At 41.6% G+C, this 16,135-nt stretch overlaps 1 protein-coding gene across 3 annotated transcripts; it reads right to left on the bottom strand.

Moving 5' to 3' along the window:
- Positions 1 to 137: 137 nt before the first annotated feature.
- On the bottom strand, positions 138 to 15,851 carry LOC111852522 (kelch domain-containing protein 1). Of its 3 annotated transcripts, none has more exons than XM_023828549.2 (13): positions 15,602 to 15,851; positions 15,141 to 15,211; positions 13,815 to 13,932; positions 13,439 to 13,551; positions 8,486 to 8,570; positions 8,281 to 8,364; positions 8,044 to 8,124; positions 7,698 to 7,756; positions 5,894 to 6,003; positions 4,314 to 4,386; positions 3,369 to 3,453; positions 3,007 to 3,059; positions 138 to 562 (listed from the first exon to the last, which is right to left on the bottom strand). In XM_023828549.2, exons 1-13 carry the CDS (start codon positions 15,707 to 15,709, stop codon positions 418 to 420), a joined length of 1,185 nt encoding a protein of 394 aa, XP_023684317.1. In that variant the 5' UTR covers positions 15,710 to 15,851; the 3' UTR covers positions 138 to 417. The 3 variants fall into 3 exon arrangements, with proteins under 3 accessions (XP_023684317.1, XP_023684318.1, XP_023684319.1); XM_023828550.2 differs by having other exon boundaries at positions 7,698 to 7,753; XM_023828551.2 differs by lacking the exon at positions 3,007 to 3,059 and having other exon boundaries at positions 422 to 562.
- Positions 15,852 to 16,135: the final 284 nt, after the last annotated feature.

Genomic DNA, 16,135 nt, shown 5'->3' with positions numbered 1-16,135 from the left:
AATACACTAATGTTGCTAAGGTAACAGTTGCTGCGGTAGATGCCGACTATGCTTTCCACAGGAAGTTGAAACATATTTAAATTTTGCTATTTATCGAAGCATAGTGAATTAAAAAATATTTTTTTGGCTAGCCATCGTAGCTTTGTTGAGAGGCATCTTTATTTGTTGAAAACACGTTTAACAATGTATAAGCATACAAAGTATAATTTATACAAGTTGCAAATCTAAACATTGGCAGTGTAATTTAAAAAATGAAAAATATGCAATATTACATTGCATACATTTTATACATAACTTGTTCATTAAACTTTGCAAGTTACTTAAATTATGATAAAGTCAATAAGGAGCATTTTAGTAAAGTATATAAAACACCAGCATATGAATCCTTATAGACATCCACTGTTGTGTAACCATTACCTAGCCTGTACGTTTTCCTGACTTTCTTTTAGCAATTCTGAAAAAGGAAATCCTCTTCTGGATGATCTGCATTAGCTTTGAAGGTAACAGTGACAGCTGGGTCTGTAGCATCCTCGCATTCCTGCCAATGCAGTCTTCACAAAGTCTGTGAGAAACAGACAGATATTATCAGCTATTCATAACCTCGGCACATCCCAGGAATTTCCCAGTATGCCAAACTGCACTTTCTAGAGCATGGCGGTATGCTAACATATATGCATGCATGAGACATCCAATAGCCACGAGACCTGCATGTGACATTGTCCCTGTTTGCCAAAACTGCATATCCACGGAATGTGAAATGGTAGTAAACAGCTAAAATAATTTCTTAAAGCGGAAGTTTGAGAGCTGTGCCTTCTCAAAATCTACTGTGATGCAGAGTGATACAGGGGACGTCCCTTCAGACATTGTGTCCTTTTTGTGCTGGAACTCGCTGCTGTTGGAGAGTGGTAGAGAAATAAGTACACAGCTTTGTACCTCAGTGCACCAAGATTTCACCTGCTGCCTGGATCCCAAGACCTCTGGGTTATACAATAATGTAATTTCACTATGCATTGCAGTTACTGGCTATAATACAGAATGTAACCCCTTATAACACTATGTATGCTTCCTGCTATTTTAATTATAAACGACGAATGTGGTGGATAAAGTTTTTAAACTGTGTGATATATTGTTGCCCTTGGCAACCAAACAATTGCAGAGTTTGCTGGGTGACCCAAAATAGCAGCAGGATGATAGGACAGACTAATCTCTTCCAGCAGAAACAGACTATCCAAAGGCCACAATTCGTAATCAAAGCTTTTAATGGCCATTATATTAGGGCCAGTCATTAGCTCTCAGTTACAGTCACCCCTGCAGATTTGTGAATCTGGCGTTTGAGGTTTTGATTCAAGATTCAAGAGGTTTATTCGTCACATACACAGTTGTACACATACAACGTGTAGTGAAATGTAACCCTGGTCTCTCCAAGCAGCTGTGCATGATTAACAAAATATAGAAAAAAATAAGGAAAAATAATAAAATAAAAAAAAATATGAAATGTTCAGCTGTACATAATCTATACATAAGTGATAGGTAAGAGGCATTTTGCTGTGCAGTATAAGTGCAATGTGCAAGAGGCCTGAGGTATGTGCCAACAATTTGGACAGTGTGAAAGCAGTACTCATAGGATATGTCATTGTTACAGTGACTGAAGAGTCACTGTAGAGTCCGGCGGAAGGCCTAGAGGCATTGAGTATTGTTCTGGTTTAGGAGCCTTATGACCTGGGGGAAAAATCTCCTCCTTGACCTTTCCGTTCTGGTCATAAGGCTGTGGAAGCGTTTGCCTGAATTCAGCAGGCAAAACAGAGTTATTGGGGTGAGATGGATCCTTGGAGATTTTTGTTGCTCTGGTCTTACAGCGGCTGGTGTAAATGTCCTGTAGGGAGGGCAAGGCAGATCTGGTGCAGCGCTCAGCTGCTCTAACCACCCTCTGCAGGGCTTTCCGGTCCTGTGTAGAGCAGTTCCCGAACCACGATGTGATGCTCATGGTCAGTATGGACTCTACAGTAGCCGAGTCGAAGTCCTTAAGGACAGCAGGAGAGACCTTAAACCTCCTCAGATGGTAGAGCCGCTGCCTCGCCTTGCTGACCAGAGTACATGCTTCTGTGGACCAGGTGAGGTCCTCCTGTAGGTGGACGCTGAGGTATTTGAAGGTGCTCACCCTCTCCACTGTAGCACCATTGATGTGGACAGATGTGTAAGAGCCCTGCTGCCTCCTGCAGTCCACAATCAGCTCCTTTGTTTTGCAGATGTTCAGTTGGAGGCTGTTATGCTGGCAGCACCTTTCCAAGTTCTCCACTTCCTCCAATGTTGGAGAAAACGCTGAGCACTACTGTGTCGTCAGCAACTGGTTATTCCCAGTTGGACGTGAATAATTAAATGAGAATGTTTTCGCAGCTTGCCAAAAGAATTTTGCAAACAACGTGCAAAAACAATACTGAAAATGATTTTGATCACAAAATCATATATAAATATTGGTGTTATGTGAATTTGTTAGCGTAAGTGCATTTGTCCATCTTTTAATATTAAACATCTTGGTTTGGCTACGCTGCACATCTTTGTCTCGGTGACCAGCCTCACTCATGTGTTAGCTCTCTGAGTGACTGTGGAATCTCGGCTTTCTCGCAGTAACTTTTAAACTTTCCAGTGCTGTTAATTTTCCATTTTTAATAATGGCTCCAAAATGTGGTGCTCCCACTGCATACAGTAATACCTTTGTGCATACAGGGCCATAATTTAGATGATTTGTATATTACATAAAAAGAACTAAGTTGGAAATGACAGAGCAATTTGACATGTATAGTGTACAGGACAGTACTGATTGTTTAGATATTGGTAATAAACAGAATTTGAATGTTATTTTTCAGGCTAACAGACTGTTTTGAGTTAGGGGTGAACAAGTATTATTCGCACATTTTCACATTCCTGGGGATCTTTGTCCCTAACCCTCACAAGTGAGAAGGGATGACTGTATATTTAATGGTAGTGATTTGACTGGGAGTATTTTACCTCTGCAGGGAGTATGGCTGTGTTTGGAAAACAAGTGCATCATTGCAGTGGCCCTAAGGAAGAACAGATATGGTCAGTCTGTGATACTGAGATTCGCCTCCTGAGACCACAGATTATGGCATAAATGCTAAACAACAACTGAGTACTTTCTCATATCTACAGTCTATTATAGAGCTGTTTGTGTTCTTTAGGATAAGCAGACAAAAGGCAATGTCACATGTTTTAACCTCAAAGAGAATATATGTATGATCTGTATCACATTTAAAGCTATTAAACCAAGTGGCATCTTGGCCTCGTGGCCCTGAGAATTTGACAGCATCATCAGATAATGAGTGTCCTCCAGTGGTTCTGATGGCACCTACTTTGTCCACTAACAGGATGTAGTCCTGACTCCCTCCAAACACAATGACGTCAGAGTCCTTCCCCAGACATGCTGTGTGCCACAACCTGAAAGTAGACGGTGGGTAGGAAGATGTCAAAAGCAAGTAACTCAGCATGCAAGTGTAGCAGAGCTCCGCATTAAGGCGTAGTTCATATATAAATATCACTTTACAATCTCTAAAGGAGTTCTTCTCTTAAGGGAATTTTAAGCCACATTTTGGGCAAACTGACAAATGAAGTCTGAGACATAATAATTTACTTTTGAGTTAACTTTATTCTACGACAATTTTTGGCACTTATATTTGTCTTGTTATAAATTAAACTTGGGTTTCCTTGGGAATGGTTTCTTAAAGACCACAGCAATGAGATCTACCATCTACCCAACTAATAGGAAACATTCCCAGAACTTTAGCTAACGTCATTTAAAGTTCTTCTCAAAGTTGGCGGAGAAGGTTCTTACTGTAATGTTAAGGGAACGTTACTTCCACGTTTTACCTTTTAACAAAGGTTTTGTCAATATTAGCAGAAGAATATCGTTACCTGAACATCCTTTAAACATGATGAATGTTGAAAAATATCATTTTATAATATAACTAATATTTTATAATAGGGTGGTATGTGTATACTGTGAATACGCCACCAAGACTTGAAGTGCCACTCACTGCTCTACCATGCCATTATTAGTATATTGTAGTATAATATTAGAATAGTATTGCTCTACTATACCATTATTAGTCTTAGTTGTAGTACTTGTTGTAGTAGTGGGGTGACATTCTCCAAACATCAGGTGAACTGGACACTTTGAACGTTTCCATACCTTAATCGTAACATTTGGTAAATGTTTCTAGAACGAAAAATTGTTAGTCAGGCAGGCTCAGAGCTCGATCTGTCACATGGCAGACTAAGGCTTTGACAGTGAATGGTACCTTGGTTTGTTCTTGTGCTTGTGTTCCAGCTCCTTCCACTCCTTGGTCTGGATGTTGAAGGTCCATCCATCACCTTGAGACATTGTACTTTACTTCACAGTACTTTATTTCAGAACCTTATCTGCCAGCCAACACCACCTCGCATTACAGAAGGTTGAAAAATTCTTCGTTTCACTTATCAATGTTTTACTGAAGAGAGGCAATGGTTCACTTGAATGTTGAATGTTAGAGGCCAATATCATTCATCTGTGCAGATGTCAAGCTTTTTGCCAAGGTACTGGCCAGTCGTATGCAGCAATTTATGGAGAAACTACTCCTCTGATCAGACGGGATTCATAAAACGGAGGGCGGCTTTGGATAAAGTCAGCAGGCTCTCGCACATTATTGAGACTGCTGACACCTGACCAAATGGCTGTGCTGTAGGTGTTTGATAGGGTACAGTTATCTATGGTTGGTCCCGGAGAGATTTGAATTTGAGACTAATTCCACCTCTTTGGTAAAATCTTTATATGATCATTCCAGTGTCACAATCAGTCAGTGGCCTTTCCTCTATGCAGAGGGACAAGACAAGGCTGTCCTTCTCAGCCTGCCCTTTTTGCTTCATATTTAGAAGCACTGCCGCAGGCCATTAGGGAGAGCAGGATAGTATCTCCCATAATGATAGACAGGTCTATGCGATATCTGTCATTATATGCAGATGATTGCCTTCTGTTGCTTTCTAACATCCAGCTGTCATGATGTCACATCCTGTCAATTTTTACACTGAATGACATTTAGTTGGCAGATGCTTATTGTGGAAAGCTACATACAAGCAAGGCAGATAATGTGTCAAGGAGCCAGCTTATGTACAAGTTCTGCTAGGCTAAGCTTGACCAGTAGCAGTTACAAGTTAGCAGTGGAGCAAGAGCTATATATTACCACAACATCGCAAGAATGTAAGAGGAGAGCTACTCAAATAAAGAGGACTGTGAGGGCTTGCTACTGAATTTGTTCTTCTTCCACTGAATATGGCTGCTAAAAATATTCACCTATTGGCTCAACTATTAGCACACCTTATGTGTTCACTGCTATAAAGGTTTTCTCAAGCCTTCACAGAAGAAGACTTTTCTGACATGAAGAAGAAAATTGTAGATGGTCTCAAGAGATGAGGCTCTATATGTTTCTTCACAAAGCAAGGTTTCGGTTGTCAAGATGAATATTTTACCCCGCAATAATTTTGTTTTTTACGATCCCCTTAGCTCCACCAGCTAAATTTATAGCCAAAATGAATTTTCTCATACCACAATTTCTTTGGGAAGAAAATTGTGCAAGGATCAACATACCTACCTAGCTATCTCAAATTTAAACACGTATTTTTATGCTTTTCAAATAGAACTATTGAATGTGTGGCGAAATCAGTCATAGACGGCAGCGTGTTATTTTTCTCAGCATTACTGTGCTGCCGGGTAACATTTGTAGTGACTGCATTTTGTTCGCTGTCCTGTGTAATTTGCTTTTTCAGAAAAAATAACAAATGCTGTTCACAAACAGCTGCTTCTGAAGGTTCTAAAGCAGTGAGGAGGAGGGAGGAGGTGACTTACTGAGTGGCTCACAGTTCACGCTTAGCCCACCGAAGAGGAACAAGGTGCTGTCGGACACGGCGGTCAGAGTGTGCCATGAACGTCCGATGGGAATTGTAGACGTAGGTATACTGTCAAGGCCCCAACATGGAAAAACATGTCACTTTATGATGAAAACCAACAGATTCTGCATGCTGCATTTTACAGTAGTGTGACTGGGTGTCTGGTGAACTTCATATGGCTCAAGATACTTATCTGTCATATTGTAAATTTTGAGTTGAAAAGTACATACACCAATCAGCCATAACATTAAAAACACCTCCCTAATGTTTTGTAAGTCACCCTCGTGTCACCAAAACAGCTCTTGTTGAGGCATGGACTCCACAAGACCCCTGAAGGTGTCCTGTGGTATCTGACAGAAAGGCATTAGCAGCAGATCCTGTAAGTCCTGCGAGTTTTCAGGTGAGGTCTCCAGGGATCAGACTTGTGTGTCCAACACACTCCATAGATGCTTGATCGGACTGAGATCTGGCGAGTTTGGAGTCCAAGTCAACACTTTGAACTCTTTTCTATGATCCTCAAACCACTCCTGAAGAATTTTCACAGTGTGGCAGTGCGCATTACCCTGCTGAAATGCCATTGCCATCAACGGATACCATTGCCATGAATGGGTGTACTTGGTCTGTAGCAATGTTTAGGTAGGTGGTATGTGTCAAAGTAACATCCACATAAATGCCAAGACCCAAGCTTTCCCAGCAGAACATCACCCAGAGCATCACACTGCCTCGGTCGGCTTGCCTTCTTCCCATAGTGCCTCCTTTTGCCACCTCTCTCCTTGGAAAACCATGCACACACACTCAGCCGTCCACTTAATGTAGCTGAAAACACGACTCATCAGACCAGGTCACATTCTTCCATAGCTCCATCGTCCAGTTCTGACGCTCACATGTCCATTGTAGGTGCCTTCCACAGTGGGCAGGGGTCAGCATGGGCACTCTGACCAGTCTGTGGCTACACAGCTCCATACGCAGCCAGCTACATTGTATGTTCTGACACCTTTCTATCATAGCCAGCATTAATTTTCTTCAGCAGTTTGTGCTACAGTAGTTCTCGGGACCAGACAGACCAGACAGTGAGCCTTGGGTACCCATGAGCTTGTCGTCGGTTCACCAGTATGCTTTCCTTGGACCACTATTGGTAGGTACTGACCAATACATACTGGGAACACCCCACAAAAACTGCCGTTTTGGAGATGCTCAGGCCCAGTGATTTAGCCATCACAATTTCGCCCTTGTCAAAGTCACTCAGATCCTTACACTTGCCCATTTTTCCTGCTTCCTACACATCAACTTCAAGAACTGACTGTTCACTTGCCCCATATAAAAAAGGACCTTGACAGGTGCCATTGTAACAAGATAATTAATGCTATTCATTTCACCTGTCAGTGGTTTTAATGTTGAGGCTGATCGGTGTAATTGTGTCTATTTATAGTACTGACACAGTGAACAATTAGTAATTATTTTTTGGCCACTGTTGCCCTGTCTACCCAACTGATAACAATAACTGTACTGTACTTCAATGACACAACTAACTAGTGTTCATTACAGATTTACAGGATGATACCACATAACGTGAAACAAAGAAGGATTGTTTTGAAGAGATTTTAAATTGTTTTGTCAGAAATCCCCATTTAACTACTGCAATGGAATGCCGCTTTTAATGGAATGACTGGAATGTATTGTATGGCAGGAACCTAAATTACGTGAAGGCTAGGTGACCAGTGACTAACAGCCATGCAGTTCTCCACCCAATAACCACTTCTTACACTTCTGTCCATGTCCAAGACTCAAGATCCAGGCAGTGGATGTCGCATCTCCTGGTCTCCTGAAATCACAGCAGAGACACTAAGTCCTTGTGAGAAAAACTCTACACTCTTAACTCTACACTCTTAACTCTACACTATCAAAGGAGTTTCCTTTGCTGCTCTTTCAAAGGTACTTATAGCCCAGCCACTCAATTACCGCCTGCGTGGAGCACTGCCATGCCTCATTAACTGCGAACAGAAGAGGACTAATAAGCAGAAGCTTTGGCATGTGAGGCTCCGCCGTAACTTGCGGTGAACTTTTCTTCTCTCGGCTGGAATGTGAAGGAGGGCCGTCTGTGGGACTCACCACCACTCTGCCCCCGCATATGTAGCCTTTGTTGCCCAGGGTGGCACTCGCATGGGCAGCCCTCGGAGCAGGTAGAATACCCTGCCAACACATGGAACAGAAAATGCTGCAGATGCTTTCTCCACTGGCAAAAAGCCAGTAACATTCCACAGTTATGATTCATGATGTCACGATGATGTCATTGTTAGAGCTCAGTTTTTTTTTTTTTTTTGTAGAAGCATGTGAGTTTTGCAATACCTGAGTGGGAGGTTCGCTCCAAGTGTTTGTCCTCGAGTCAAAAACATGGACTTCGTTATTCCAACCCCAGAACACTTCCTCTACCTGAAACGTTAATTTATGAATCCATTTCTTATTCGTAGTTCACTTCTGGATGCACATGAGTGGCCAAATGCAACACAAAGTCAAGAAAAAAATTGAAATTTAGAAAGGGGCTGGTTTTTACCCAGGATGCCTCATCCACAATGAAGCTCTTGGAATCATTGATCTCTCCCAGTCGCTTGTGGCCATATCCACCGAAGTAGATGAGCCTGCAGTACAACAAAAGGATAACACAAGAGCGTGTCGTGTCAGACATAAAATGTCCCTATTGTGAAAACAGGCATCACAAGGGTGGGAGGGGCGGGGAAGGAGGCGATGACAGAAAAGCAAAACATTTCTGCTACACAGTGGTGTAGCCATACACGGTGCGTAAAGTGTGTACACACCCCCATCATGAAAACGTGAAATTTTTTTATGTGAAATTCAGAAATATTTGCAAGACCTGTGTTCCCCATTATTATGAAATCCCGTGAGTCGTTAAAACGCATCCTTCGTTCATGATTAGGAGTCTACTTATTTATACATCTTGAAACAGTTACTAACAGATCGTTGATGTTTTGCGCAAACCGATGGCAACCAAATATTCCCATGTACTGTAAGGAATTAAAAATTGCACAGCAAATAGACCATCAGTTTACTGTATTTTCGATTTCAACATCATTCTGAAGTTCAGTTTTCAGCAATTAAAAATAAAATCACTGCAAGCACAACAAATTAGCTAAAACGTCTGCGGTTATTTTGAATATATATAGTTCATTGTTAAAAACCAGTTCTTAAGAAATGCGAAAGTAGGTTGGGCCGTGTCGCAGTTGAGTGTACTGGGAACTAGGAAGAGAAAGGCTGGACATGCACGGCACGCACCCCCTGTTGAAAATTCTTGCCTACGCTACTGTTCATACATGTGGATACTGTGTACTGGTATCTCTGTAAGCGTGTGTGCCCTGTGATGAACTGGAATTTTGGATACAGGTACCACCAGAACCATAATATGCACTGATTTAATTGGACATTGGGCTATCTAGCACAGCATCACCTTCACTTATATTCTCCAGCTGTCTACAATTCCCTGGAGGATGTGATGCCATCATTCCATGGAAAATTCCTTAGTCTGATGTTCCTTTGTCAGTGGTGGCAGAAGACAAATTAATCAGTTGAAAGTTGGATTCAGATATGGTGGCTGGGTGTAACTGTCATACTCAATTGCATGCTGTGTTATTATATTATTTTGCTTTTCCCAATAAAGTCTGAATTAGACTTCTGCATTGAGCCTACGCCATGAACTACACAAGTGGCCAATGCCATTGCGAGCATTTATACTTGTGCGTTGGTGTGTCTGTGTCACTCAGCAATTACAATGCTAGGTGATACATATGACAACATAGTTTTGGATGCCGCATTTATTGTCTTGCCACCCTGCCTGATTGTTGAATCTTGCAACCAAAACAGAAAAAAAACATTTAATGAAGTACCCATTTATCAAGTCCTGGTTATATGTCTGTTGCTCAAAATTTCCAGTAGACAAATTTGGAAAAATTGTTGAGCTGATATGAAGTCACTTTTTATGCATTTTCCCTTCTAAAGTTAATATCTATACTACCTTTTTTTAGTTTTGAAATGTACAAATAAATTTAATGGAGGTAAGTGACATTGGTGCCATCATCCTGAGCATTTTGTAGACCAGTTGCTGCAATGCCCAGGGTGGGTTGTTTAATGCTAGATATAAATAGCGCTTCAGTTTCAATCAGCGATATAAGTACACCTGGGATGTACGCTTTCTTCCCTCTCATAAAAACGCGAATGCTGCCAAGTGGACCAATCACAGTTCTCGTAGTCTGTGTCTCCATGACGTATAGCTACATTTCAGGGGAGGTGCGTGTCAGGCTCGGTGACGGCTGCGGCATAGGTTCCACGGCTACACCGTACTTACAGCGTCAAAGCAGAAGCATAAATCAGCCTTAAGGGGTTGAGCGGACCACAGTAATGCCAGGAAAGTTCATCCAGAGGTGTCCAAAACCTTCACCATGGCATATAAGCACTCGATTCTATAGGCTTTTCTTGGCTTGTGTCACACATGCACCTTTGTGGCTGTCGAGCATTGGTTGGATGACTCATCTACCATATGACTTCATTCCGCTGCTCAGGAAAGCATTTTGTTTCACTTTGTTTGTGTTTTAGGTGTAATATGGCATTTTTTGTACCACGACTCCACCATTGTGTCAGTCTCGTTAAGCTCTTGACACGCTCCGCATGATGAACGGGCCTTTGGACCGTTTAAGGATAATCAATTCCAAGTCCTTTGCTACAATTACCTTAGTCACCATTTCTCAGGAATTATCAGCAAGTGCAGAGTCACTGAAGTCCAGGTCAGCAACCTCCTCCTCTTTTCGCCAAAATCACAGACAACATAGAAATGGCTTAAAGCATGATGGGATGCTAGCTGCTTAACTTGGAGGCCTCAGATAACCACAATCAATACATGTAGTATCCTTTGTTTACTGAATGCTTCATTTTGACAGTGGCTTGTTCGCGTTGTCTGCATTCCCCACTGTCCACCACATTCCTCTCTCATGAGAGTGTATTTTTAAGGTATGTAGGTAAGACTGTAAAAAAAATTCCCTCCCTAATGACAGGGAGAACATATCATTCCAAACACAGAGGGTTGGACAAACTTGCTGCAGTGTGCTAGTTGTGGAGATGCATGGTCTCTTTACTGCTTTGGCCCCCAGAGACACACAGAGCCCAAATACATCAATAATTAATGTAAACAGGCAGAAATTTTGAACCTAGAAAACTGATACACCCAAACAGAGTAATGGTAGCCAAACCAGACAACCAAGGCGATTTCTGAGCATTGCAAGCGATGATGTTGGTTTCAATGGGGGTAATTCGATGTAAAAAATCTAAATGATTTTGAATCTCAATGTACAGCCTCCTCCACAGTAGCTCAGGAGTGGTGAATAATAGCACACAGCTCCATAGCTCCTCTTCACTCTACAGGCTGAGGGCTCCGTCAACCAAGAACACGCATGGAGGAGAGCACCGTTATTCTCAGGTTCACCTGCAGACGTCCAGGCACTGAGCCAGCGGTAAGAGCAGCTGTCAAGCAAAGGGCGTCACACCCAACCACCAAGCCCAATCTGATAAAATGAGACATTTTTTTCCTGCGCCTCCTCACTACACGTGGCTAACTGTGCACAATGGGGACCGAAACTGTAGGACACACATTTTGACTGGCAGAGCACCGAGGGGGGGGGACATGGTGCTATCCCATTTCAGATATTAAGCAAGGCACAATTCCATTTGCTGTGAGGCAACAGCAACAGCAGACACTGGCAATATACCAGTATGCATAAGGAAGAATGACTGAAATGACTATTGGAACACTTAGGTAATTCTCATTGTTTACTTAGTTATGACTAAGGAAGGCAGGGAGTTAAATTTTAGATGCTACTGTAAGAAGCAAAGATTATTTATAATCCAGAAACACTGCAGTAATGCAGTTCAGGCCTTGAGGGCCTCGTTATAGCATAGAGATCATCATAGCCGTTATAAAATTCCGACTATAACATAAATTACCTCCAGTTCTTGCAAATAACTGAAGCAGTTACATATTAAATATGGATACATGTGCTTTTCAGATTAATTTGCATGATAATTATATCATAGGAGCAGAACATATTTGATGGGGACAAACTAATGCTGGTCTGCAATGGTCCACACAGAATTTGGCAGTATTCTAGTCTTAAAAATCAAGTTGTAAAACTCATACTGAATTAATTCCCCTTTGCAGCCAGATTTATTTCAGCTGTCACAATATATTTCCAAGTAGTTCTGAAATAAATAAATATTAAAACAAAATTACTGGCCCCTGGGCATTGTGGCTGTCTGCCATTTTATGTTGTTTTTTTTTTTCTTTAGAACTGTTGTTTATTGCAGCAATTTTAATCAGGAAAAAAAATCAGACCATATGGACGTAACAACTGAAGTAGCAGCAGAGCGGTGAAGCTGAGACGATGACACTTGAATGAGCATGTCGTGAGTTTCATTTTATTAAATCATAAAGGTAGGATGCCGGAATCAACCAGCGTAAATTTAGGACATCATATCACCATTTTAGAAAGTAGCAGCAGAGGTACAGTTACAGCAGGCAGGCTGTTAGGCGTAACGGCGTCTGGGGTAACCAAATGATTTATCTACCAAGCTAAAAGATTTTGGCTGATTCAATAGCACGCATTCTGACTCCATTTCAATGCTCTCCACAAACAGAAAAACACACCAGTGTGTCTGCATCTTTTAAATGACTATTAGTGTACCAGAAAACACACATTTATATAACGGAAATGGTATCTTTTATGGCCACTTTGTTTTGTGTACAAGTCCCCAAGTCATTAAAGTGGTCGATCACATCATTTATGGTCAGGTCTAAGTAGTCCAATAAATTCAGATGCCTGGAGATCTTACACTGGTAGGTCTAGTGATACAAACTGTGGCAAAAGGGCATTTTTATACCATTATAATACAGTTCTACCTCATGTCCGACCATCTAGCATCCTGCACAGCCCTCCATACTATATCAGAGTAGACAAAGGAGAGGCAAGGATTCGCAACCTTTCCAGCCACAAGGCCTGGCTGTAGTCCACAGGGCTGGATCCCTGAGTAAATTTTCAGTTTTTCCAGCTGGCGATTGGGTGTCTAGAAGCCCATTGTGGACCAAACTGCATTTCCCTAATCGAGATTAGCGGCCCACTAGAGGCCTCCCTATGGCCTGCGGTCCAGTGGTTGAGAAACCCTGATACAAGGGATACATAAAATGACAGACAGAGACAGGCCGAGTAAATCACTGTCTTTCCAAGGCGTTCATTTTTAAAGAGCTGATGCAAGAAAAGAGCAAATTCCGTACTGCATGAACTCTAATGAAATCGAATGATGTAATTTTACATTATTGAAGAGATTTAACTAATTTATTATCAACATTAATTTGTACTTATGGCTAGAGAAATCGTGCCCTGAAATACTGAAGCTGAAATGAAACTCCAGGATATCACCTTATCCTGTGCAAATGGAGCGCTGAGCTTACCTGTCATCATGCACCCAGCAGGACAGCTTATCCCGTGGTGTGGGAGATAGCCCTTTGCTGTTCGTTACTTTCCTCCACGTGTATTTTCCATCCAGAAGATTGACGTAGTAAATCTGAAAACAGGTCATTTTAGCCTCACATCTCATCTGAGGAGATATTGTCTAACAACAAAGCAACCATTTCATTTTAAGCACTAATTCAGCTAAATATTAATGGGGTCAGTTATATTTGATCCCACAACCTTCTGGCCACAAGCCCAGACCCTTAATCATGATGCCATCTTCTGTATGTTTGAAGAAAAGGAAGCTAATACCAACTTCTGCAGTAAGTGCAAACGGGATATTTTCCCGATGCCAAAAATAAGTCTGCAAGTCACCTGATTGGTGTGGCCATGGTCATCACAGCCTCCAAAAATGTACATGTGACCATTGAGAGAGCTGCCACAGGTGCCTGACATGGGCGGCGGAATCTCCCCCTCCATCCTGTGTGTCTGCCTAACAAAACAAGCGCATGCATCACATGTGCATTACAGCAGCAGGAAATATTCGCATAAGGGAAGCCCACATTGCACTGCTGAAATAAGTAAAATGGCAACATTTCGAGCCTGTGATGCATCTTTCACTGGTCTGATCTGGTCTGAGTTACATAGCATTATTTTATCGCTATTTATCCATAATTTATCACTCTGATATTTATTTATTCAATCATTCATACTATTTACATGCAAATCTGCTGCTTCCATCATTGCCTAAATTCTAAACATAAATGTTTATATCTACCTTGTATATTCACTTATGTTGTTATTGTTGATATTTTGTCCTGTCTGTCTGCATTTTATGTATATATATAGCACCGTGACCCCAGGGAAGGTTATTTTGCATGACCATATGCTGTGTTACTGTCTATGGTTGGTGTGACAATAAAGTCCCTCTTGATTTGACTTGACTTGATTTGAATGGATGGTACCTGCTTCCACGCCTACACGCTTTTTTAAGGGAATATGCCTCAAGCGGAGCAAAAGTCCCTCGGTTCAACCAACAGCCCTGTACAAAGTGATGAAACGGAAAGGACGTCGCCAACTAACCCACCGAATAGAATTCTCAGGGTTAGGGTGCACCTCTGTTTGGCCAGCACACCGCTCAAGAAACCAAGGGTCCATCCATTTTTAATAACCACTTATTTGGTCGGGGATCACTGGGTGTTTACATTCACTCAGTCACCGGTTCATCTAAACTGTGCTTGTGTTACCTATAGAGAAAATCCACACAAACAAGTAGAGAAAATGCAAACTGTAGGCCAACAATTACCGAAAACCCTCGTGTTGTGAGGCACCAGATCTACCTGCTGAGTCATCATCCTCTGCCTCAGTGAAACCTGATTCTTAAAAATCCTATCAGAGTAGTAAGCAATAACATATTTATATGTTTATTTTGAACATGTCAAATGGACCCACTCCCAGACAAATCAAATAATTTAGCCCATATGACCACATTCAGCAAAGCCAGATAAAGCAAAAAAGCAAGATATTACACTAAAATGAACAGTATTCAGTTCCTATCCAAATATGTTCTTAAATACAAAATACTGTTGAAAGTATTTTTAAAAGACATGCATCCTGTTTTGAAATTTGCAGTTTGACATACACTTGTGTATTTTATTATTTAGAAAGAAACTGTGATGAGTACAAGATGTTTTCAATTACCATAAAGCACTCTGCGTGTCATACAGCCAGATCTCATCACTGGGGAGGAAAACTTCATCATCACCAACTGCCTACAGAGGACAAATGATAATTGCATATATTTTTTATTTATCAACACGTATATGACACTCCATGCACACAGTATGTTCATACATACACACATAGCTCAAGGAAGTTTGATTACATCTAAACTCACTGCACTATTAAAACATGCTATATGTGGCATGATCTAATAGTATCATGTGTGTGCAGCTGTTCATACACATACAACTTTTTCGGAAATAAAAGCGATAGACTAAGTTGACTTTTAACATCCAAAAAGCATGACGGTCGTTCATGACCGGGTTTACATTCCCGCAGGTACACTGCACGTCCACCATACGTCCAGAAAAAATCAGAAGAGAGCGAAGAGTCCGCGTTGTTTACATTTGTTTTGCTTTGTTGACAGGACTTGCGCTTACCACGTAACCCCCCCACACATACAGAAAGCCTCCTTCCAGCAGAGCCGTGTGGCCGCTCCGCTCCCGGGCCACGAGTTCGGTGCCGTGCGGCTCGCCTGTCACATCCATGGCTCTAATCCGATCCGGACGTGATTGCGGGGAGATCGGAGACGCATCGCAGCGCCAGTGCAGCGCCTAACCGCTCGCCTATGACAAACATAAATATGTTACAGTATGACAGCTGAAAACAGCGAGGGGAGGGCCTCTTACGGCAAGCGACGAAGATCATACGACATGCCTGCACAGGGCTTTCCGTATGGCGAAAAACATGCTACGATTTTTACACTTCTGCTTAACAGAGACGTTCAGCAGTGGCGTATAATACACGTATTTTTCGTTTCATTGTCTTTTTCTGCTTTTCTCACAACCGATCATTCTAAAAAATAAAGTTTACCATTTTGATTCCTTCCGTTTTCTATAACTCATAATAACTGTATTATAGTTTATAATTTAAATATGATTGTCGATGATTTATTTAGGCAATGATGAATTAAA

This window comes from Paramormyrops kingsleyae, chromosome 14, assembly GCF_048594095.1.
Source record: "Paramormyrops kingsleyae isolate MSU_618 chromosome 14, PKINGS_0.4, whole genome shotgun sequence".
Taxonomy (NCBI): domain Eukaryota; kingdom Metazoa; phylum Chordata; class Actinopteri; order Osteoglossiformes; family Mormyridae; genus Paramormyrops; species Paramormyrops kingsleyae.
The sequence above is the reverse complement of the archived record's forward strand: the minus strand, read 5'-3'. Positions and strand labels throughout refer to the sequence as shown.